Genomic DNA, 22830 nt, shown 5'->3' with positions numbered 1-22830 from the left:
AAACCGAACGACAAGCCGATGTACATCAACTGCCAGTCAAACTATCCACTTACAATCATCCAGAACCTACCTGCATCGATCAGCAGAAGACTAACAGATATTTCCAATGATGAAGACGTCTTCATAGATGCGACTCCGATCTACAGTGACGCGCTGAGGAAGAGTGGATACCGGGAGAACGTACAGTATTTTGACGAGCGTAAAACGGACGAGACAAAGAAGAAGAAGAAAAGGAATTGCCCTCGGAACATCATATGGTTCAACCCACCATTTAGCAAGAACGTCGCCACCAACGTTGGACATCGCTTCCTCCAGCTAGTGGCCAAACACTTCCCCAAAGGCTCAAGCCTCAACAAAATCTTCAACCGGAACTCTGTAAAGGTTAGCTACAGTTGCATGCAGAATATGGCCACTATCATCAAACAACACAATAACACGATTCTACGACCCAAGAAACAAGCTAACGGAGGTGACAACGATACCAGGACTTGTAACTGTCGGGCGAAAGACTCATGTCCACTGGACGGAGCGTGTCTAACGGAGAGCATCGTACATAAGGCAAGAGTCACCGCAGGTATGGAGAAGAAGGAATATAATGGATTAACAGCAACAACATTCAAACAACGCTACTATAACCACCAATCCTCATTCCGCCACAGACAACACGAGAAGGACACCCGCCTATCGCAGTACGTCTGGACCAAAAAGGATGAAGGGAAGGCATGCAGCATTCAATGGGCGGTACACCGCAGAGCAGCGGCCTACAGCAACAAAAGCAAAAGGTGCAACCTGTGCCTGGCAGAAAAATTGGCAATCGCGCAAGCACCCAAGCACCTCTCTCTCAACAAAAGGAGTGAGCTTGTGTCGAAGTGTCGCCATGAGAATAGGTACTACCTTCGGATTACTCACTGAAGAACATTCCCATCCCTTCAGAAGACGCCTACACTACGAGGCTGATCGAGGTTTTTTTTAACAGTGCATGCAATGATTGTGTGACTTGATCTACATGTACAATTATGTACATGTACATGTACGTCTCACAACAGTCATAATTATTCTAGTCTTCTCGGCTCATGAGCTCAGCTCAGCTTCGTCATGTTCCTTGAGGCTGGCATGCACTACGAGTGCTGTTCACATCCATAGATGCAGAAGACCTACTCTAGTGTATGCTGCCAAAGCTAAGAGCAACGTGTTGCGACTCGAAGTCCATAGCACCTCAGTGCTGCGATGTGCGATTACAACACAGAGACTAGGTCTGGGAGAGGCTGTTGTTGGGCAGAACCGGCACCCAGATTGTTCTATGGGTAAACCACGGCTATATAATTATACTGAACAATTAATTCTCCAATTAATTCTCGGAAAACATGTACATGTACAAATTGTACATGCTGAATATACAAATTTTGCCTACGGTGCATTCAGCATTTTTCTGTATTGTATTGATTTATTTGAATTCGGTATCTCAACAGTACTTGTACAATGTTCAACTTGGGAAGATGCCAATGACTGTATACATATACATGTAACATAAAGGTGGGATATGAATGCAATGCACACATGCACAGCACGGTTCTAGCCAGGTCAAAATAGTAGGGAGGGGGGGGGGGGGAGTAGGAGAAACAGTTATCTGTAACCCGATTTCCATTTTCCGAAATTGTCCTGCCATGAAAAAAAATGAAAAATGCAACATATGGGGGTGAACTCCTGACTTCACCCCAGACAAGTGTGCCTTTATGAACCCTCTGTTAGTGACTATCGACTGCATTTTCGTTGAATGGCCCGAAAAAACAAAAAAATCGACGAATGGGTAGGAGGGCACATTATCACAAGGGGGGGGGGGTGGCTCAAACAGAGTAGGGGGGCCGAGGGGGGGGGGGGGGGAGACGCTGTGCCCTCTACCCTCCTTCGGCTAGAACACTGCAAAGTAAAAAATATTTTAAAATTCACTTTAATTCAGTCCTGACCGTACCAATTTCACATGCCTCACGCTACCTGGGAATCTTGATTTTTTTGGTTTCGCCTAATCTGGTTTTAGTGTAGCTGGCTCTGATAACAGGTGTGGTACAGACTGGTCAGTGCATCACAGTGTTCTGGATGATGGCTGGTAGGCCCCGGCGGATAATGCTCGAGAATTTGATGGAGTCTGCTTTTCAATATGCTCGCATTCTACTCCAAAAATAGCACTGATAATGCTTGAATTCTGCTTCAGAAAAATGGAAATAGTGGCATAGATTACTAATGTTGCAGATTGATAACAGCATACATTGTATTTTGCAGCATAAGTCGTGTTCTACGAAACAGAAAAATACAAGAAGCACAGAATTATTATTACTCAGCAGGCAAAGGCGCGGTAGTACTAGTCGCGAGGGCATTGTGAACTCTCAGGAAAATCCCATATTTTGCAATAATTATTATGCTAGTTTTTGCAATAACGAGAGAGCTTGGAAGCTCAGGGCCCTACGCTATGCTTTTATGCTTTTTTGCCTAGCTCATCGTACATGTTATAAGAACTGATGGAAATGTCTTTTTCCGTTGATTGGCCCCATCACTGTATTGCAAAAACGTTTCAATCGGTTTGAATATTATGAGTTAGGCAAAAGTATTTCCAGAATTTATTGCGGATTGTTATTTCTCTAATAATCATCTACTTTTGGTTTGCTCCTTCTTTTCTTTTTATCTCCTTATACTGTAAATCAACAAATTTTGGCCGATGAGAAATAGAAACCTCTCTATTAGAGGGGTTAAGATGCACGTTATTTCCGACGTGACGCGCAATTTCACGTCAAACTTGAAATCGATCGGTATTTTTGCTCTCACATGCATCCATTGCTCAATCATGCATCATTTGCCTATAATTATGACACACTTTGGCCTGCGATTTACTTTGGCCGGTTGGTACCAAGCGGCGAAATCAGCGAAATTAAATCGCCAGCGAAAATTAGTTGATTTTAATACAGTAATCGGATTTTCTGGCCTTTTTGTAGTAATACATGTACATTGACCTGTTGAGCCAATGACGACGCCGAATGCATGGTTGCCTGTGGAGCACATTACATAACTTTACAGTCTCCTAAAATACGTATCCTGTCCGACGGCAAAAGAGGCTGCAGATTTAGTTTTTCTGCGCGTCGACGGGATGTCTGCGACGCGAAAGTTCAGCTCGCGTTATTTGGCTCGCACGTCGAAAAATCAACGCGAGTGACCTGCTGCTCACGTCGAAATTTGGACATTACATAACTTTGCAGTCTCCTAAAATACGTATCCTGTCCGACGGCAAAATAGGCTGCAGATTTAGTTTTTCTGCGCGTCGACGGGATGTCTGTCATGACGTTTACTGGGAGCGGCGCTGACTCTGCCGATCACGGGCATTCTGGACTCGACGGGATGTCTGTCCTGACGTTTCCTGGGACCGGCTTATACTCTGCCGATCACGGGCGTTCTGGACTCAACGGGATGTCTGTCCTGACGTTGCCTGGGACCGGCGGACTCTGCCGATCACGGGCGTTCTGGAGTCGACGGGATCTCTCTTCCGACGTTTCCTGTGACCGGCGCTGAATCGCTCGTTCACGCTTATTTTGGAGACGACGGGATCTCTCTTCCAAAGTATGTTTAATTTTATGCTGACGCATCCTATCACCTATTCGGCGTCTATTCTAATTTAATTTCCTCCACGTCTCCCTATTTCTTTCCAAATTTCCCTCTACATCAGGGAGTCGTATATATAATACGACGAATATTGGTACGGTACGGGACAGATACAGGGGCCCGCAAATATTGTGGACAGCTGTTATGTACAATCCTGTAGAGCCTTTGTAGTCACAGATACGGGACAGATACGGGACAGATACGGGATAGCTCCAGCCGTGACACAAACAAACAAACAAACAAACAAACACCAAATTAAAGCTGTGTGGACCCTGGCTAGCGCCAGACGTTACTGAAGTAACGTCTTCTGCATAGCTACGGGAATAATGCTAGTTTTCGCAAGAATATGCTAGTTTCGGTATAACTAACTGTTACTTGCCGGATTATGCTAGCGCAGTCTATGGAAAGTGGTAATTATGCTCGATATAATGCTAGCATTATCCGCCGGGGGGGGGGGGGGGGGGCCTAATGGCTGTACTACCATACATGTACATGGTGTAGATGTACATGTACAGTGCTGGCAACTGAAATCCGACCCCTGAGCGGTGGGTTCACATTCTTTGCGATGTGAGCACACCGCTCAGGGGGTCGGATTTCAGTTGCCAGCACTGTACATGATTGTACAATGGATTCATGTACAGTGCTGCTCAATGAAATCCAGCCGCGTCACTCAAGTACATGCCCCTGTCGCGCAGCCCTAGACCGACGAACACTGGGCTGAGAAATGGTGCAAGGTGCAAACTTGAGTGAAGCGACTGGATTTCATTGAGCAGCACTGTAGTTGCTGTGTAGTCTAACGGGATTATGATTGTACAGAGTCAGTCATGTACAGTCATGTACATGTATGATGTATGATGTATGATGTACTCATCATGTAGGTCTGGAGTACTAGTACTCAGTACTAGTAGTGGAGAAGGTCAGCGCATTAGCATTGTGCATCTGCAGTGCAGTCCGTGACTGTACGTATGATTTACAGCCGAGTACAAGGGCAATACCAATAAAGTCATGTACATGTACTTACGGTCTAACACCATGACTACGTGCAGTACATGACTTTGTATGGTATGTAGAGCATGCATGTGACTAGTTGTGAGAGAAAGAAAAAAAGCCCTATCTTACGCTACATATAAACACACACCTTTTTTTTACACATTGCACTCCGCACTTACACTTACAGTCACTGCACTAGCAGCTCCAGTGCGGCTCCACCTCACTGTCACACACAGCTCCGGCTTCGTTTCGTGCCACCACCGCTGTCAACCACTAGCTGCTAGGACAAGCGACGCACTAAAATCACTCTGTAGTTCTAGTTCTAGCACCAGCAGCTGATGTTCCCAGTCTCCTCCGCTAGCTGTAGGCGTCGCACTAGGCAAAGGATAAAGTTGGAGAAGGAGGGAATTTCGTACTCTTAGAATTTTGTCTCAAATCGTGCGTGGTGAGCGGAACAGCAGGGCGTCGTCAGCATGAGCTTGTTCGGTGACGATGTGGACGACGGTAAGCCAATCCCGCTGCTAGCATGCTCCACGCCAGCAACAGCTAGGATGGCGATCAGATCGTGAAAGACGGTCCTGAACATAATTCTCGATTGTGAATGCGACCGAACTGTTTATTTTCGAGTGTTAGAGGGTGTGACTAGTAGTAACTCGGTAGCTAGCTAGCTTGCCAGCAGCAGCTGGACGGATATCTGTGCTCGCATAACATAATCATTGATACCCATGTCTCAGGCAGTCTGGGCCTAAACTAGCCTCGCGCGATGCATACCTACTTGTAGGCCTGTGCATGCCTTCAGTTCAGTTCACGTCGTGTGTGTGTGTGTGTCTGTGCGTACGCGCGTGTACGCACACGGATTGTGCTGCTGCTGCCGCTGGTGTTGTGCATATGCACGCTCCGCACTTGTACTTCCGTCTCGTGTCTGCACTGGTGGTGTTGCCTGTTGGCCGTGCGTTGGCATTTGCCCTTCTGTTTCTGCTGCTGTCTGAATTCAGCTGAGGATCTCTTTGAGACCAAAGCAGCCAAGGCCCCCAAGCCGCAGAGAAGTATTTTTGAGCAGCTGGAGGACGAGGACGAAACGGACGGTGACCTCTTCGGACAGGTAAGGAGACTGACGCTCTTGAAAATGCTCCGCCAGTGCGGATACTAGTCGGAGATGAGGCGTGCAACTGTTCAAGGACATGTGGGTCACGCCGCGCTGTGCTTTGCTGCTGCCTGGCCTTTCTGCCTTGGCCAATTCGGGTCTTCGTGCAGTGACTGGTCTGTGGACGGCATGTAATGCTAATGGGCACGACTTCGGCAGCGCTGGCTGCATGACACAAACAGTACTGCGTCGAGTATTTGACTGTGTCGTGGTGCGCGCGATGCCAATGGGCAATGAGCGTGCTGCCGTGGCGGGTCTGACCGTGCATGGCGTATGGCATTTCTGTTCTACACGTAAATCCAATTTTGTTTTTCGTTAATCATAATGCTTGTGTTCCGGGTAGCCCCCGCATGTGAAGTAAGTTGTGCAAAATTGATAGGGAATCATCCCGTATGAATGCCTGGAGGTGGTGGAGGTCGTTCTTGTGATCTGGCCTGCTCGCTTCGGAATGTTTATACTTATAGAGCGTGACGTGATAATGGATGCAGGCTTGAAAATGCTGTCGCCGTGTCGGTAGAGGGGGTTGTACATTCGGACTGTGTGTGTCCTGTGACTGCCGCCCGCTCCACTACGCGTCAATGCTTGCTTGTGAAGTAGTTGTGGGAGAGTGATACCTGTACATAATCATTGCCATAGGTATAATACAGTCTGTTGTGTAGGAGCCGTTCGTATTCCCACTGCCAGCGCTACAGAGGCGCCTCATGTCATGTAGGTGCACGCCGCGTACCACGGTTCCTCGCTGGTTGATTTTCTGCGTGCGGAGAAGAACTACTGCGCTATCCTGAACGTTTTCGGAGCTGCTGTGTTCACTGTTTCGGAGTGTATGTGCGAACACAGTTTTCTTTTACAAGTAATAAAATTTAGTTGTTCGTCACGTGGACCCGCCCGGTGTTGATTAGTGCAGTACATGGCAGCGGTACTGTCGTTAGTGCAGTAGTGGTAGATCTACGACTAGACGATGTAGACTCATCGTATCTATCTCTGTTCCTGACTAGTTTCTACCTACTGAGTATGTCTACATGATTGTATGGTGTGACTTCCACAGCTCAAATAAAAATAATGACCAAGTAACACTAACAGTGTGCTGTTTGAAGGGTGCACTCCGCGCCGTCTCTGTGTGCGATTTGGGCTCAGGCTGTCACACCATGCATGCCACAGGCACAGTCTTGTAAATCGTGGTTCTGTTGTCTTCGGGTTCAGAACGTCTAAGCTACGTCTCTGTGCGCACTCTGCTTGTAGATCTACAGTCGTGCCAGGTGTCGTGTGCATGCATGTCCACTATTTTTAGCCAACTCCATCAGTCCGTGCCCACACCACGGAACGCTCGATACCCACGAAAATCGAATTCACTGATTGCTTTTCCGTGTTCAAGTGGACAGCTTGTCGGCAGTTCACTGGCCAGGATTTCCTATGCAGAGAAAAAAAGAAAAAAAAGAGAGAAGGTGTGTGACAGGAGGGCGAAGTGAGAAAGTAAACAAATGTGCAGGGAGGAAACTTCTCATGGTTAGCTAGAGTGCGAATGTCTCTAGTCAGTGGTGTATCTCAGCCTTGTGCCGTTGTGGACGTGTCGTGGCAGTGCGACCTTCTTTCTGACAGCAATGTGTTCAGCGAATCAACAGCTACTCAGCTGATCAGGACGGTTCCTTGTTCCCTGCGCCTGTGTCTGTGCCGGGGGATCATGGTGGATGGCGTGACGGGGATAAGCAAAAGTTGTCGCTCAGCTGATCGAGGAAGCGTGATTGGCCCTAGCGTCTAGGGGGTCGCGACGCGCTGAAGTAAAAAAAGGGGCGAGATCGAGAGGGACGTTCTCCCAACGATACACCAAGACGTGAGGTCCCACACCCCAACGCAACGCAGTGTTCTGTCGTGTCTCCAAACAGCTAGCATACTAGTCGGTTTGTGGGTTAGTTGCAGCTTCCTACAGCGATGGATTCACGAAAGCGACGAAAGGTGGGAGGCCTGCATGGTTTGTTTACAGTTTAGTTTTGCGCTGCGATTGATACACCCCATCATTCAGTCTTTTCAGAGAAAGTTTCAGAATAATAGCCAAGTCACAAGTGTCGACCCTTGCATCATGATACTTACGGCGTGTGGTGAATCGGGTGTCTCCTTCTGCCTTATCGCTGTATTGCTGTTCCTTATCGCTGTATTGCTGTTTCAAGTGAAGTACCAACTTATCAGTAATCCACCACAACATCGATGTGCAGGTTGCGATAGTATTTCATACATCATGTAAGAAGTACTTGAGTTCCAACACGGATGTGATGTGTGCGGCTGGACCAGTGGCACAGTTTTGATTCAGTAAAGTACATGACTACTGACTAGTCTGTAGTTGCTTACAGTGTACATACTACATGGCTGTACAGTGTTGAGTTGGGACTGGAATGTGGTGCAAGTGTGGTGTGTTGACCTCTAATAATAAACTGGTGTGCTGTTTTGGTAGCAGCTAGACAGTCACATATGGAAAATCAATAATAATATTTCACTGTGAAACTCGGATGTTGTGACTGTGGCCCAATGGCATATTCCTAAATATATGCGGACCTTCCGAAAATCTAGGAATAAAAAGATCAAAAACTTAGGAAGGAGCTGGTACTGTTATCCTCCAGCATACACACAACTGATTGAGGTATTTCTGGTCGCCACACTCGTTGTCCGTGGAAGCTGTTGAAATGCATCTTGGTTTCCCGTGTTTCCTGACTGTATACTGTTGGTGTACACGTGCGGCAAGCCAGCTGAAACAACCGGACATGAACATCTGCTTTAGCTCCACCATGGCCTGCTTGCTTGCCTGTGAATATATCTATGCAGCTGGTCTAAATGATGCTCTTGTGTTTGTTCGTGTCTCTGTGGAATGCAAAGTCCAAGAAAGAGCCAGCAGAAGCAGCAGAGAGTCGGGCAGAAGCAGAAGAACCTGTCGAGGTAATATACTAATAATTATAACTTCAACCTTGGAACACTTTCCAAAGTTTCCATTCTAATCAGATAGTGTTAGGTAACTGCATGATATTCCTTCGCAACATTGGATTATATATGTCTTTGTTGTGTAATGCAAGCCAAATACCACACGGAATGAAGAGTGTTCACTCTGAGTCTTCACATCCAACAGGGAGAGAGGGACATTATCTTCAACTCCTGATCCATTGGAGTGTGAAACTCCAGAGTGGTAGCTTAGTTCCTCTCTCCCTGTTGTAAGTCTTTGTTGCATGGTGGTCGACGGTAGGACGGGTGATACTGAGCAGCAGTTCTTCGAGCTGTAGGAAATGACTAGTCGGCAATGTTGGCCACCAGGATTGTGAAAGGCTCCAAAAGGCCAATGACTCTTGTTTGACCTGAGTGTGTCCAACGCACATCTTTGAGTGACCTAAGATGATTATGCTTTTTGGGAAGTAGAGCACCCGTTGTGTACTTGCTTAGGCAACCACTGGTATGGTCACGGTGACTTGCAAGATGATTTATAATCTGCTACACACACAATGTTGCTGCAGTGGTACATGCATGCCTTCGTTGTGTTGTGTTCTTCGTTGGCAGCCTGTCTCTGCTGCAACTGGTGTTGGCGCATGGTCTTAAGTGGTGCCATCGGGGCACACTTTTTCACAAATCTACCGAATGCTAGTAACACTAACATGACATATCTACCCCTTAAACCATAGTGTCCAAATGCACCCTCAAATCTCCCTAATGTAGGCGACACACCAACTCTTTCACCGAAGTGTCTTATCAGAACAGTAGTAAGATTCGCCATGGTGTGTGTGTTCCTGTGAGTGCAGGGTGGAAGCGGCGACGGCTTTGACTTCTTGAGCGAAACTGACGGCGCAGGGAAGGGACGGAAGCGCACCTCGCCGACAAAGGTACATGTCATGGATTGTACCAATGCATCGGGGTGCATGCATTAGCCTTCTTCCTTCCCGGTGTAAACACCATGCCCGTGTATAGCATTTCCATAGCAGCAGTGCTGCCTGCTGGTAACTTGTGCGAGACAGGCAATGCTGCCTGCTGGTTTCTACAGCTGCAGGATAATTTCACAGGAGTGTTTACCTCTGTAACTCTGCCATCGATTGCCTCCTCTCTGATTGCTTGATAGGCCACTGCCACTGGAGATGTGTTGATAAGTCGTACCAGAAGCTCCTACGAACATTCATAAATGCAACGAAAACATGATTGTTAATTCGTGCATTTAACAGATTTTCCCAGGGGCTATTGCCTATCAAGAACATTTCTGAATTCATTGGGAGATACTAGTAGTGATATTGAAAGATATCAGGATAGAGAAGAGATTGATAGTAAAGATATCAGGATAGAGAAGAGATTGATAGAAAGTAGATGTTAGGAAGAGAGGAGTGACTGATAGTGGGTGGGTATCGGGGATAGAGGAAGCCGTGGTGTGCTTGTTTGGCAACATTGTTTCATGTGGCTCTTTTGCCCTGTTCAGAAACCGCCATTGTCTCCCAAGCCAAAGCGGGTACAGCGTTCCGGCTCACCGCCATCTCTTGCTACTGAGGCCGATACTCTGGGAGGGGTATGTTGGAATTGAGTCTTGTTTTCTTTCCCAACCAGCCAAGAGGGGTAGACAGGGACAGAAAGGGAGAGACCGACAGACAGACAGACAGACAAGCAGGCAGTCAGAGATAGAGAGAAGGAGAGAGAGAAACAACAACAACAACAACGACAACAACTACAACAACTACAACAACAACAACAACAACAACAACAGCAACAGCAGCAGCAGCAGCAACAACAACTACAACAACAACAACTACAACAACAACAACAACTTACCCGAACGGGACCCAGAGGCTGTCACTTGACCCTTTGCTGTGCAATAGTTTCTTCCCACACTCGTGCATTATACATGGACATGCCTGGTGAGACCAAGAACACACGTTGCATGCTGTGGCATCGATGTTGACATTTAGCATTGTCTGTTCCCATTTTTCTTGCCATTTACCTCAGTCTGATCCTCTATCTGCGCAAGAGGAGACTAAACCGCGCTCCAGTTCTAAGACAGACGGTGCAGAAGGCAGTTCAAAGACAAAGTCGAGCTCAACTGCCGCCAAGAAACGTGAAAGTCCTGCCACGAAGCGATCCGGTGCTGCAGCATCAGGAAGCCCAAGCACACGGAAAGCGGCCTCGAGTCCCAGCTCAAAACGCGCCAGCGGCAGCCCCCAAGCAAAGAAATCTGTCACAAAGAAGACTGCATCAGACAGTCCCTTGACAAAGAGAGGTGATAGCCGCAGATCTCCCAGCCCGGGTCTCAAAGGCAAAGCAAAGTCAAGCCCTCCAACTGGTGAGTGGTTCTAGCACTATTCTTCTACTCAACTTCATCTTCATCTGATCTATTAAAAAAACCAGTGCCATGTGTATTCTAAAGCATCACTGTATTCTATGTAGGACAGCATACCATGTTGCTGCAATGGAGGGTATTCGATAGTCAGTGACAGTATGCAGTTCATACGTCACTGAGTATAGATGACCTAGCGTGGTTTCTATTGCTGGATATCCTACCAATCTTACCTGTCGGTAGCAAGATCTTGGCAAAGAGGGAGGGAGAGAGAGTGAGAGAGAGAGAGAGAGTGTGTGTGTGTGTGTGTGTGTGTGTGTGTGTGTGTGTGTGTGTGTGTGTGTGTGTGTGTGTGTGTGTGTGTGTGTGTGTGTGTGTGTGTGTGTGTGTGTGTGTGTGTGTGCATGTGCATGTGATTGGGAACCAATTGTGGACACTAAGAGCCTGGTAATTTCTATGTGGTCTGATAGAATTGATGTGGCTCTGCTGTCCGTTATAGGCAAACCACGCAAGTCCCCAACCACAATGGACTCACCACGGCTTGACGATAGCGATGAAGAGCTGTTCAAATCGAAAGCAGCTGCTCCAGCAAAGCGCACTGCAGCAGATGATTTATTTGGAGATGAAGATGAAGTATGCAAGTTATGTCCTGACTTCTAGCCGTGGAATGTTATTTTTCACTGGGACAGTCATGATTGTTTGCCCGGGACTAACATGTGAATGTGTGGTCTAGACCGCATGATGCATGATGGAAAATCACAACGCTGTATGGAAAAATGACATACCCTGTCACCTCTTGGGGAAACTGTTCTTCAGCACACATGTTGGTTGGCATTACCATACTGGAACCTTCCTCTAAGTCCTTTCAATCTCTTTCCTCCTTTTCCTGCTCCTCCCCTTCTTCAAATCAACACCCCCTCACACCTATGCATGAAAGTGAAACACATCATAGTGGATGCACGGAGACAATGACACAAACATGCATGCGTGCACACCACACACACACGCACACACACACACACACACACACACACACACACACACACACACACACACACACACACACACACACACACACACACACACACACACACACACACACACACACATGTTGTGGCAGTGTAGGTGCTGGTACAATCATAGTCCTACTTCACTTACCCAGACACCATTGACGGTGCCATTCGGAGTTTTGCCTAAAGAGGAAGATTGCTGAGAGATCCTCTTCAAACACCTTGCAGTTACCATGCATAACTCCGGCTTGCAAGGAATGCACATTCAGTTTGTACATCAATAATGCAGTAGTGCGAAAACAATCATTAGTGCTTGATGATGGCAGTAGGCTGGCGTATGTAAGACTTAGGACTCTGCTGTGTTATACTGCTGATAATAATATTATAATCAGCAAATTGTCAATTGTTTGTTCTGTACACTGTAGGGTGATTCGTATAATCAACGAATTGTCAATTATTTGTTTTGTACATTGTAGGGTGATTCTCCAATGGCAGGAGAAAATGCCAAGCCTGTCAATGACTTTGAAGAGGACGCGGAGTTTGCCAAGTCCCTCACGACCAATGCCAAAGCTTCCGACTCGGCACTGCGATCACAGGCAGGTAGTAGTATCTACATACTTCAGAATCGATCTGATTTTTCTCCAGCTGTTGACTCTACTAAAAATCCAGCGCAACCCCGGAGTAACATGTTGAGCCACTGCAAGTGTTTGGTGTGCCTCTCACCTTCTATGTTTTCTTTTGGCGCATGTTGACAGGTCTCCAAGCTTGAGTCCGAGAACTCCGATCTCCAACACTCGCTCAAGGAGACGAAGATGGAGCTAGACGAAACCAACCAGACCAATAAGGAGCTGAAGGAGAAGCTGCGGAAGTCGCGCGAGAAACACGTCTTGCTGCAGGATGACTATGACAAGCTACAGGAAGAGTGGGAAGAGGTCAGCTTCGAACATCCTGTATTGCATAGTCTTACACAGTAGTGACATTGTACACAGGATACACGATCCTGGCTATGCTTGGCTCAATTGTACCCGCCGTACAGTTTTGTCCATGCTGTATTGTAGATATGACTGGGCATTGTGACTGGTCATGGCACACCACCATCTTGACCAATGCTGAAGTCTGAAGCGTTTCCTGCCGAGGCCGCTTGCCGTATGCCTGCACCTAGCTCTCATTGCCTGCTAGTAGAGAATGAGGAAGCCCACTTGTCTGTAAGACGACCATTGTATGTCACACAGTATGACCACTGCCTAGATTTTTCCCTGAGCCGATCTAAGTTAGTGGACACCGCTACCATCAGTTGAGGTGTTTGGCTTGCAATTCTCGCCGGCACAGATGCTTGCACATAGCTCTCATTGTCTGCTAGCTGTTAGTAAAGAACGAGGAAGCCCACTTGCCTGTGAGACGAACCATGCATGTGACACAGTGTGGCGGCCACTGTCTAGCTTTCTCCCTGAGCCTCTCAGTCAATGCTCCCTGCTGCCACTGATCAGTTGAGGTGTTTGACTTGCAATTCTCGCCGGCACAGATGCAAGAAGAGCACAAGACTCTCAAGTCCGAGAACACCAAGGCCAGGCAGCGGGTCAAGGATCTACAGGAGCAAGTGGAGGAAGCCGAGTCTCACAGCAAGGCCAGCACTGGGGATGCCGAGGTATGCACAAACTCGGCGCGGAAATGTCAGCATGAGGCATACACTGGGACGTGTGTTGTGCTCCGCTGGCATGCATGTTGTGACGGACAAGGCATGCAGTTCTGTAACACAGGGATTTCTGACAAACATACTCAGCATACAGTGTATTTCCTCACCTGGTTCTTAGTCTGGGCACAAGGTCTGCATCCGTGGAAGTAGGAGCTGTTGTTTTGTGGCATGGCCGGATGATGCAGGATATTCACACATATTCCTCTGCGTTTTGCTGAACAGAAAGAGTTGAATACCCTGCAAGATGAGCGCAGCGAATTGCGCAAGAAGGTGAGAGAGCTCAAGAGCAGCAGCGAGGAGGCAGGCGAGAAGCAGAGAGAAGCCGAGCTACTCCTTACCAAGGTGAGAGAGAGAGAGAGAGAGAGAGAGAGAGAGAGAGAGAGAGAGAGAGAGAGAGAGAGAGAGAGAGAGAGAGAGAGAGAGAGAGAGAGAGAGAGAGAGAGAGAGAGAGGGTGGGGGTAGCCTCTGTGTGCTCTACAGTATATACCCGGTAGTAGGAACGATATCTTCTGGACTTGCTACGAGTTGTCAGTTATGTGTGATACGTGCATGGGTACCCCGATGCTGGGCGTAGTTGTGTAATTGTTGTTATGCTTGGCCTATTGCCTGTGCTGTAGGTTCGTACTGAACGGGACGAGCTGCGGTCAAAGGTGAAGACAGAGGAGAACGATCGACTTGCGGCAGAAGAGAAGGAACGTCAACTACAAATTGAGGTGAGTACTGACTGATCAGTAACTTGGTCTATTATTTCTAATATTCGCACTGCAAGTTGGGCTGGCTTTTAGCAGTTTTACCCACCAAATACAACGCGAGTGACCTGCAGCTCGCGTCGAAATTTGGAGTTTTACGCCAAATTTGACGTGAAATTGAATTGAACATAAAGCACCTGGCCTCACATGTGGGTGCTGAGCGTACTGCGATCACACACCCACACACACGCACGCACGCACCCACCGTGTGGGTGCGTGCGTGCGTGTGTGTGGGCGTGTGATCGCAGTACGCTCAGCACCCAAGCTTGCCCGCCCTCGTCTAGTCGAGAGTCGATTCTCCTGGACAGTGGCAAGCTCCAATGCTCAATGTGCCAACGCCAGTTTCGCCATTCGGTTTCAAGCGGCACAAATGCAGCCGTGGCAGTCGCCCTACTTGTAAACAGAGGGAAACCTTCGAATATGAGTGCCGGCTCTGCAACAAACGTTTTCGGCTTCCACGAGATCTCAACCGGCATGTGGCTCGCCAGCATTGACTCTCTTACCCTGGCTCTGGCTCCCTGTCCCAAGGGAATGACGTGGCCCTATGGGGCAGTCATGCTATAGTAGTAGTAGTGTGTGTGTGTGTGTGTGTGTGTGTGTGTGTGTGTGTGTGTGTGTGTCACTTTTAACGTGTGCACATACATGTACCGGCATACCGGTATACGTTCTTGAGCACTATTACTGTTGTCGTGGCGATGGCTGATCTCTACAGGTGGAGAGGCTCATGCGACAGCTGGAGACTGCGGTGGCAAGTGCAGCACAGGCCAAACCAACTTCAACATCCACCACCCGGACAAAGGGAGATACAGATAAGCCTGCTGCTAAGGACGATAAGAAGCCGGTGAAGAAAGTCTCTGCCACTTCTAAGCCTAAGGACGAGGAGAAGAAGCTGGATCTCAAGGTGAGGAGAACAGATTTGATAGTACCAAGAATACCAACCCCAAGTAAAGTTTGTGTCGGGGAGGGGTTGTTGATCTGTAGGGTTATGTGCGCTCAAGAAGTAGAGCTCTCTGCTTTCAATGGCTGTGTACAAGTACGCTCGTGCTGCACGAGTATTCCCCGAATGTGCTAGTTGTGGATTCGCTTGTCCCAGTTAGACACTCTTGTGGTCTGCATTTTAGGTAGCCCGGGCCTAGTCTACCGTGCATTGAGAGTACAATACTGTGCATTGAGAGTACAATACTGTGCATTGAGAGTACAATACTGTGGATTGTAGGATGAGAGCCATACCAAGATGACAATAAGCCTGTTGATGACCCGATGATACCGCTCTGGTCACCTGCCTCTTTAGGAGCTGTATCTGTTCCTTGATGGTGGTGGTGACGTTTGTACAGATGCGGAAAATTCAGTATGATGAGTGCCTCCCATTGCGATTGTAATGAAGTTGCAAGAAGTCTCCAAGCAATCTCGCATTCTTTTTCTTATGCCTTGTGAAGTTGTGTGTGTCTATTGTCCTTGCCTTGGGTAACTTGTGCACAGGCCACTGACAGCAGCTCAGACCTGGCCAGTACTCCAGCCAGCACCAGTGCATCCACCAGTGCCAGCGCATCTTCCAGCACCGCCACAACACCCACCGACGTGGCCGTAAGTTAACCAAGCCCAGGAAAGTGTGTCCATATTTGGAGGTTTATCCCTTGGTAACGTGACAACGGTCATGTGACAACACATTGAAAACTGCCACATGACAATGGTCACATGGTAAATGTCACGTGAAATGATTGGTTTTACTGGAAATTTGTCACTTGACCTAGAATTCATCCCAGCTATGACTTTCCACTCGTCGCATCGGTTTATTGTGCAAGCGGTGTGTCATCTGACCGGTGAATACCCTCTATAGAAGATACACTCCATCAAAGTTAGGATGCACCTCATTGGCATCACATGCACGGTGTGCTTGTGTGATGGCTGATTAGTGACAAGCCCGCGTGTATGGTGGTGGTGGTGGGCCATGTGGCAAATTTCCTCTTGACGCCAATCAATGCAAGTATGGCTGCATCAATGCAAGTATGGCTGCATCAATGCAAGTATGGCTGCATCAATGCAAGTATGGCTGCATCAATGCAAGTATGGCTAGCCATGCAACCAGGTACTAGTTATACGGCCAGCTGTGAGCTTGGTATTGTATTTTCTGGAATGTTGACGTTCTGAATCCTCTGGCCTTGAATTCGTGACTCTTGATCTAATCTTGGAAACGTGATCATTTGCAGGGTAGTTTTGCTGCAAGGGTCGTGATCATGGCGTGGAAATACATGTATGTCCTGTGGAAAGTCCAGTCGAGATTAGGCTCACTCTCGGAAAGCTGACTAGCTGCTACGATGAGTGATCACGCAGAACAGAAGCCACTGTAGTGTTGGTGGGTATATGCACAAGCACCCATGCCAGACCCCGCACTTGATATTGCTTGTGTGTGCCTGTGGGCAGGTGTTTTCGCACCTGGGTCTGCACCACTTGTTCTACATTACGACTATTATTTGTTTTGGTGCTGTAGTAAATGCTCAGCCCGTGTGCTGTTAGGCGATCTCCTGCACAAACCGTAGAGGCATGTTATTATTACTTCAGTAGTTGTATCGTATGTGGCTCATGTCTAGCGGGCATTGACTTGAACGGGTCTAGCATTGACACGGGTCTTATGTCTGTAGTTGCACTTTGTTGCAACGTGATTTCGGCATTGCTTCACAGCAATGGAATGCTGTGTGTTTGATCAGTCATGCCGGCGGCATTGAACACAGGCAATGCAGTATAGTACAATGGGAGGTGTGCATTGTTGGTTTAGGCTGCATGTTCAGCCAGTGTAGTAACTAACTAGTATGTGCAGCATGGCCCACTGTTTCAACTGGCAACGGTGTAGCTAGTAGTAGTGTTTCCATGCTACCAGTGTGCATCCACCCATACTAGTCCTGGCTGACCAAGCAGCACAGTACTAAGTTACTTCAGACTTGTAGCAATGACTATGGGTATGTGTTGATCAGGGAATGTTGTCACTGCAGTGCGGCTGCTGGGTGCTGGTAGGCACTGCTGGGCGGTATTCATGCTGGATGATGTGTCGGCCAACAGATGGCACAAGTTGGTGACCACTTCCAAGTGCATTATACAGTGAAGGCCAACACACAGTAACACCGCCGAAGACTTGTAGAGAGAGTGCACAGAAACTCCGGCGTGCGGTGACAGCAGGCCGCAGGTGGGAGCACCTGCCAGCAGAGCTTAGTTTATTCGACCTGTACTGCTAGGAGAGTGATAGACTGGTAGTGTTCACTGAAAAGAACTCTGACGGTCACTCCTGTGCTACACTGAACTGGGCAGCACGGAGCAGCAAGCTGTGCTTGTTAGCTTCCACTTTGTCATTGGCCGGTGTAGCCGCAGTTTACCAGTGTGGGTGTGAGGAAGTCATCGTAATGCCATCCAGTGTGCTCCGAACGACAGTGCGAATTCACAGCTTGGTAAGCAGGCCTTAGCCAACTCTAGTTGTACTCTGGAAACCGCTCCATCAAGTAGTACACGTATGTGAATGTGTTAGTGCTGTCATTTGTAGCTCTGTCCCGATTCATTGTATGTGAGTCTGTACTCTGGAATGAACCATTGCTCTAAGTAAACATGCTCTGTGAGGATGTTAGGCCCGGGTGTGACGGGTATGGTGGATGTATATCCTGTTAGTCTTGGCATGTTTATTTTCTTCTTTTTTCTACAAAATCCACATCATCTCGGGATTCTCCAGACACTGGGGTGAATAGTGGAGTGTGGTGGTGGGGCCCATTAAGTTCAGCCGACTAGAGGTCTCGGCTTCATAGCTCCATGTAGATCACTGGAAATATTCAAGCTGTGCTGTACACTGCTGGGGGCGAGATAGTATGCTATAGCGGGCTTCACTGCCAGCTGCCTGCGGCTAGAAGACACGGAGAGCTATTGAATGTCAGCACTCCTTTGCTGTACAAACGTTACACTGCCAAATGATTAGTGCTGTGCTGTATTATGCTGGGAGATGAATCTACGCCTTGGCAAACCCACCATCTCTAAGACAGAGAAGACCCCTCTGAATCATAGTAGACCGAACCTCCCACATGAAGTGGAAATATAGCACTGTTCGGGTCCAATTGGTACTGCTGTGTGATTAATTTGTTGCACATGTAAAGGGATCTAGTCAAATATCTAGAAAAAAACTAAAAATGCAAAAAAAATATGTGGATACTTTCACCCGTGTGCAGTAGTAGGTTGCCACTGTGATGTTCACAGATTGCGATACTCCTGTTTTGAATACTGCATTTACTTCTGCGATTATCTCTGCCTGAATTGCGCTCCACCCTTCTATGGGTGTGTGTCTGTGCCTGCGTCTATCCTGCTCCTCCTCTCCTTCACCTGCTCTCTCTCTCTCTCTCTCTCTCTCTCTCTCTCTCTCTCTCTCTCTCTACCTCTACCTCTACCTTTCTCTCTCCCCCTCCCTCTCCTGCTGTTGGTGTGGTGTCACTAGGATCCGGGAGCGTGGAGAAAGAGTCTGCGAAAGCGAGGCACCCAGCCGGATGCCGAGAAGAAATCCGCAGCAGCTTCAGCACGCCTGTCCTCCCCTCCAACTGTCAGTGAGGACGACGGTGAGCAAGGTTCTCAGCCTCGAAGCAGATCTGGTGCCACGGCAACGAAACCTGGCAAACCAGGTGAGGAACACTCGTGTGCTTGTGTGTGTATGTATGTGCATGTGTGTGAAGTGGGCTGTGTATGTGTGTAAGTGTGCGTGTGTGTACGTGCATGTACTTGTGTTTGCACTTGTATGTGTATGTGTGTGTGTGGACTTGTGTACATGTGTGCGTGTGTGCGGATGTATATGCGTGTGTGTGTGTGTGTGTGTGTGTGTGTGTGTGTGTGTGTGTGTGTGTGTGTGTGTGTGTGTGTGTGTGTTCGAAGGAAGGGACCTTGTTAGTGGTATTGCCAAATCTGCTACTAAGTTGATGGCAAAGACCTTCATCGGTTCTGACGGCTATCTCTGCAATGTATGCCTCAAGTGCTGGGTTGCACACCTGTTTTATTGCAGTAATATAACGTAGTTTCGGCCAGTGACACCCTCTCTCCTCTCTCTCCCTGGGATTGTACTCATGGTCAGTCACCACCCGGCCACAGGAATGAAGATATGATGTATAGTGGTTGCAATGTGCGTGACCCCAACCGTTGTGCGTGACCCCAACCGATAGGCATGGGTGCGTGTGAAGATAGGCAATCCAATAAAGTACAAGGAATACTATGTACACACACACACACACACATACACACACACACACACACATTTTGTCCACGTTCTCGAGGTGTAAACTCTGCCGTTCTTGCCCCTGTGCCTTCGTGTGTCTTGATACGCGGCAAGTCAGAGAAATGCAACATGCCCACGCTTCCTGATAAATGCAGCATGCGTATAGCCCACGTTTCCCGAGCCATGTGCGGAGATATGTTGACGGTCCACTTGGCTGTGTTGGTCCTGAACGACCACCGCACCAGTGCTTTCCAGCTGCTGACCTTACACGTGTGGTAGTAATCCATGAGTGATGGCGTGTAACAGACTGTAGGCTGCAATCACAGGCAGGAAATGAGCTGCTCTGAGAACACCACACATGCTCTCAGTGCACGCCAGCAGCCTAGCCTGCCTGTGACTGCTAGCCATCTGTCCTAACCTGCCTTGCACTGGTGGGTATGTGAGTGGAGGTTCGAGTACACAGGCGCTGTATGCTGCAGCCAGCTGTCAAGCACGTGTGCAATGACTTCTCGGGCATTTCTCTCGTTCGTTGCACCGTGACCTGATTTGATGCACGTACGCAAGGTGTTCTGTATGTGCAGTGCAGTTTGGACGGGCACATTCTGGGTGTGTGTATGTGTGTGTGTGTGTGTGTGTGTGTGTGTGTGTGTGTTTGTGTGTTTACAGTAACCTCCAAAACACTCTGTCTCTTCTTTGTGCTTATTCTGTGCTCGCCTGTGTGGTGTTCAGCTGGCAAGAAGCCTGACTTGCCCGCACGAAAGCCAAGCCTAACACCATCACCAACGCCGGACGACAAACCAAAGAAGACTGAACCAGCAGCAGCCGCCCCGAAGAAGACGGTCACGGTCGTTGATACTAAGCCATCGGAGAAGGCCGCAATGTCCGAGGCAAGCGCATCGCCGGCGTCAAACGCTGCACCAGCCAAGACGGTGGTAACACGGCAAAAGAGCGATAACTTTGATGAGAAGGCGGCGAGAAGGGTAGGTCCAGAGTCGGCATGTGCAGCTCCTTTGCTATTATGGTGCTTGTTTGAGTAAAGTGTTCATCTGGTCTAGACATAGTATTGATCTGAAACATGGAAATTCGGAGAATGGTGCCAGTTAGTCTTTCCCCCTGGCAACCATCCATGTAAATTGCTAGCCAACAATGCCATACACAACTGGATGTGCACGCTGCCTTAAATATGCATGCTCTCCTGTCCACCCAATGTACAGTTGTAAAGCTGGAGAGCAGCATTGCCGGTGAGAGCGTTGCTTTCTTTTCTGTCCAGTGCTTTAAAACAAAATTTAAATAGCCTTGTGCAATCACTGAATCAGGATTTTCACACTGTCAAGCAGGGTGCTAGAGCAGCTTCATGCACATGTACTGCCTGTTTGACTATCGATGATAAACCGATCCCCTCCTTGCTTCTTTACTCCATGGATGATGAAGAATACAAGAGACCCAGAAGAGAGAGAGAGAGAGACTCTCTCTCTCTCTCTCTCTCTCTCTCTCTCTCTCTCTCTCTCTCTCTCTCTCTCTCTTTGTCTCTCTTTCCCTCTCCCCGTGTAGGGAAATCTGCCATATACGGGTACTGAGCACTCTTCGAGCAGTGGGGCTACTCGTTTACAGCATAGCTTCCAGCGCTATGACTTTGCAGATTAGTTTTCATAAATTTAGCGTTGCATTCATCCAGGTTAAGGAGGCACCAACCTTCTGCGCTGCGCAGCCGGTCTGGCGCTCTGTTTTTTGCAAGCAAAAGTCTTGTTTTTGCCGATAAGTGCGAAAGGTTGGAAAATTCCCGTCTCAACTTACTAAAATTTGAACTCCGTGATCGACAGTACCCCAAACGATTTTAAAAGTCATTGTTTTCTGACTATGTTGTTTTGCAGCAAACGTGGGGAGGTGGTCCGAAGTTTGGCGGTGCCTCGACGGAGAAATGTGCTATTTGCGAGAAAACTGTGTATGCCATGGAGCGGCTGGAGGCAGATAAGGAAGTTTTCCATAAGAACTGTTTCCGCTGTCACGAATGCAAGAAGGTTCTGGGGTAAGTTGGGTGGCATCCTTCTTCCTGTTTGCAACTTCTCTTTCTCTCTGCCTGTGCTAACCCTGCCTTGTATCAGAGAGAGAGAGAGAGAGAGAGAGAGAGAGAGAGAGAGAGAGAGAGAGAGAGAGAGAGAGAGAGAGAGAGAGAGAGAGAGAGAGAGAGAGAGAGAGAGAGAGAGAGAGAGAGAGAGAGAGAGAGAGAGAGAGAGAGAGACACACACACACACTCTCTCTCTCTCTCTCTCACACACACACACACACACACACACAAAGATGTTTGCACCGGCCCCTTAGATCTGCTACGCGTTATCTGCATGTACAAAGCAGGTGCTCCAACAGTGTCCGAGCCCCAATGATCGGATATAGAGCACCAGTCCAACGCCCTCTTACTCTTCTCTTTTTCTTCTTGATGGTTTTGCTTTTTGTAGGCTGGGTAGTTATGCTTCGCTTTCAGGCCAAGTTTACTGTAAGCCTCACTTCAAGCAGCTCTTCAAGCTGAAAGGCAACTACGACGAGGGCTTTGGCCGTGAGCAGCATAAGAAGAACTGGGTCAAGGAATAAGGCTCCCTTGATTTTGTGTGCATTTGAGCTCACACGGTGTCAGGACTTGCTACCGGGCCTCTGGCGATCTTGCATTTGTGTGGATGTCGTTCCCGGGAAATTCAGCGCGTGTACATGTACATGTGCAAGATGTGTGATGTTTCTCTCCCATCATCTGCTTGTCACTCTCAATCGACTCGTTGACACCGTGAACACGAGCAACAATAATTATTATTATATTCCCCGGCCTGTCCTTCCCGCCATCTGCATTGTAGGCCGTCTGTGAAATAGATGATGTGTCTTTTAGGCATCTTTTTTTTGAATACTTATTATTATAGCATCTCCATGTATCGGTTTCGTTTCACTGCACTGAACAGTTGTTTTAAGGGCATTTGTTTCTATCTTTATTTACAGTTTCTCCGTGGATATCATTATAATATTTTTGTGGTCTTGCAGACTGTGAACAGCAGAAGAGTAAGATTAGAATAAGGAAAAAGAAGTAGTAGTAGGTAGGACAGCAGCAGCA

General features: G+C 48.0%; 1 protein-coding gene across 2 annotated transcripts; it reads left to right on the top strand.

The window, feature by feature from the left end:
• Nucleotides 1–4931: 4931 nt before the first annotated feature.
• LOC135822513 (nucleolar protein dao-5-like) lies at nt 4932–22759 on the top strand. 2 transcript variants are annotated; one of them, XM_065335296.1, is made up of 18 exons: nt 4932–5139; nt 5631–5737; nt 8642–8701; nt 9550–9630; nt 10212–10298; nt 10733–11066; nt 11560–11693; nt 12547–12666; nt 12826–13002; nt 13593–13715; nt 13986–14105; nt 14381–14476; nt 15225–15413; nt 15992–16096; nt 18975–19155; nt 20469–20719; nt 21611–21765; nt 22193–22759. In XM_065335296.1, the coding sequence occupies exons 1-18, from the start codon at nt 5109–5111 to the stop codon at nt 22323–22325; spliced, it is 2484 nt and encodes an 827-aa protein (XP_065191368.1). In that variant the 5' UTR covers nt 4932–5108; the 3' UTR covers nt 22326–22759. The 2 variants fall into 2 exon arrangements, with proteins under 2 accessions (XP_065191368.1, XP_065191369.1); XM_065335297.1 differs by lacking the exons at nt 4932–5139; nt 5631–5737 and adding an exon at nt 7275–7729.
• Nucleotides 22760–22830: the final 71 nt, after the last annotated feature.

This window comes from Sycon ciliatum, chromosome 8, assembly GCF_964019385.1.
Source record: "Sycon ciliatum chromosome 8, ocSycCili1.1, whole genome shotgun sequence".
NCBI classification, from domain to species: Eukaryota; Metazoa; Porifera; class Calcarea; order Leucosolenida; family Sycettidae; genus Sycon; species Sycon ciliatum.
Note: the sequence above shows the minus strand (reverse complement) of the source record. Positions and strands in the feature narration are given on the sequence as shown.

Coding starts and splice junctions, on each gene's coding strand:
- LOC135822513 (XM_065335296.1), top strand. CDS start 5,109: ATGAGCTTGTTCGGTGACGATGTGGACGACG. Junction 10,299..10,732: donor AGGCCGATACTCTGGGAGGG/GTATGTTGGAAT, acceptor CATTTACCTCAG/TCTGATCCTCTATCTGCGCA. Junction 14,477..15,224: donor AACGTCAACTACAAATTGAG/GTGAGTACTGAC, acceptor TGATCTCTACAG/GTGGAGAGGCTCATGCGACA.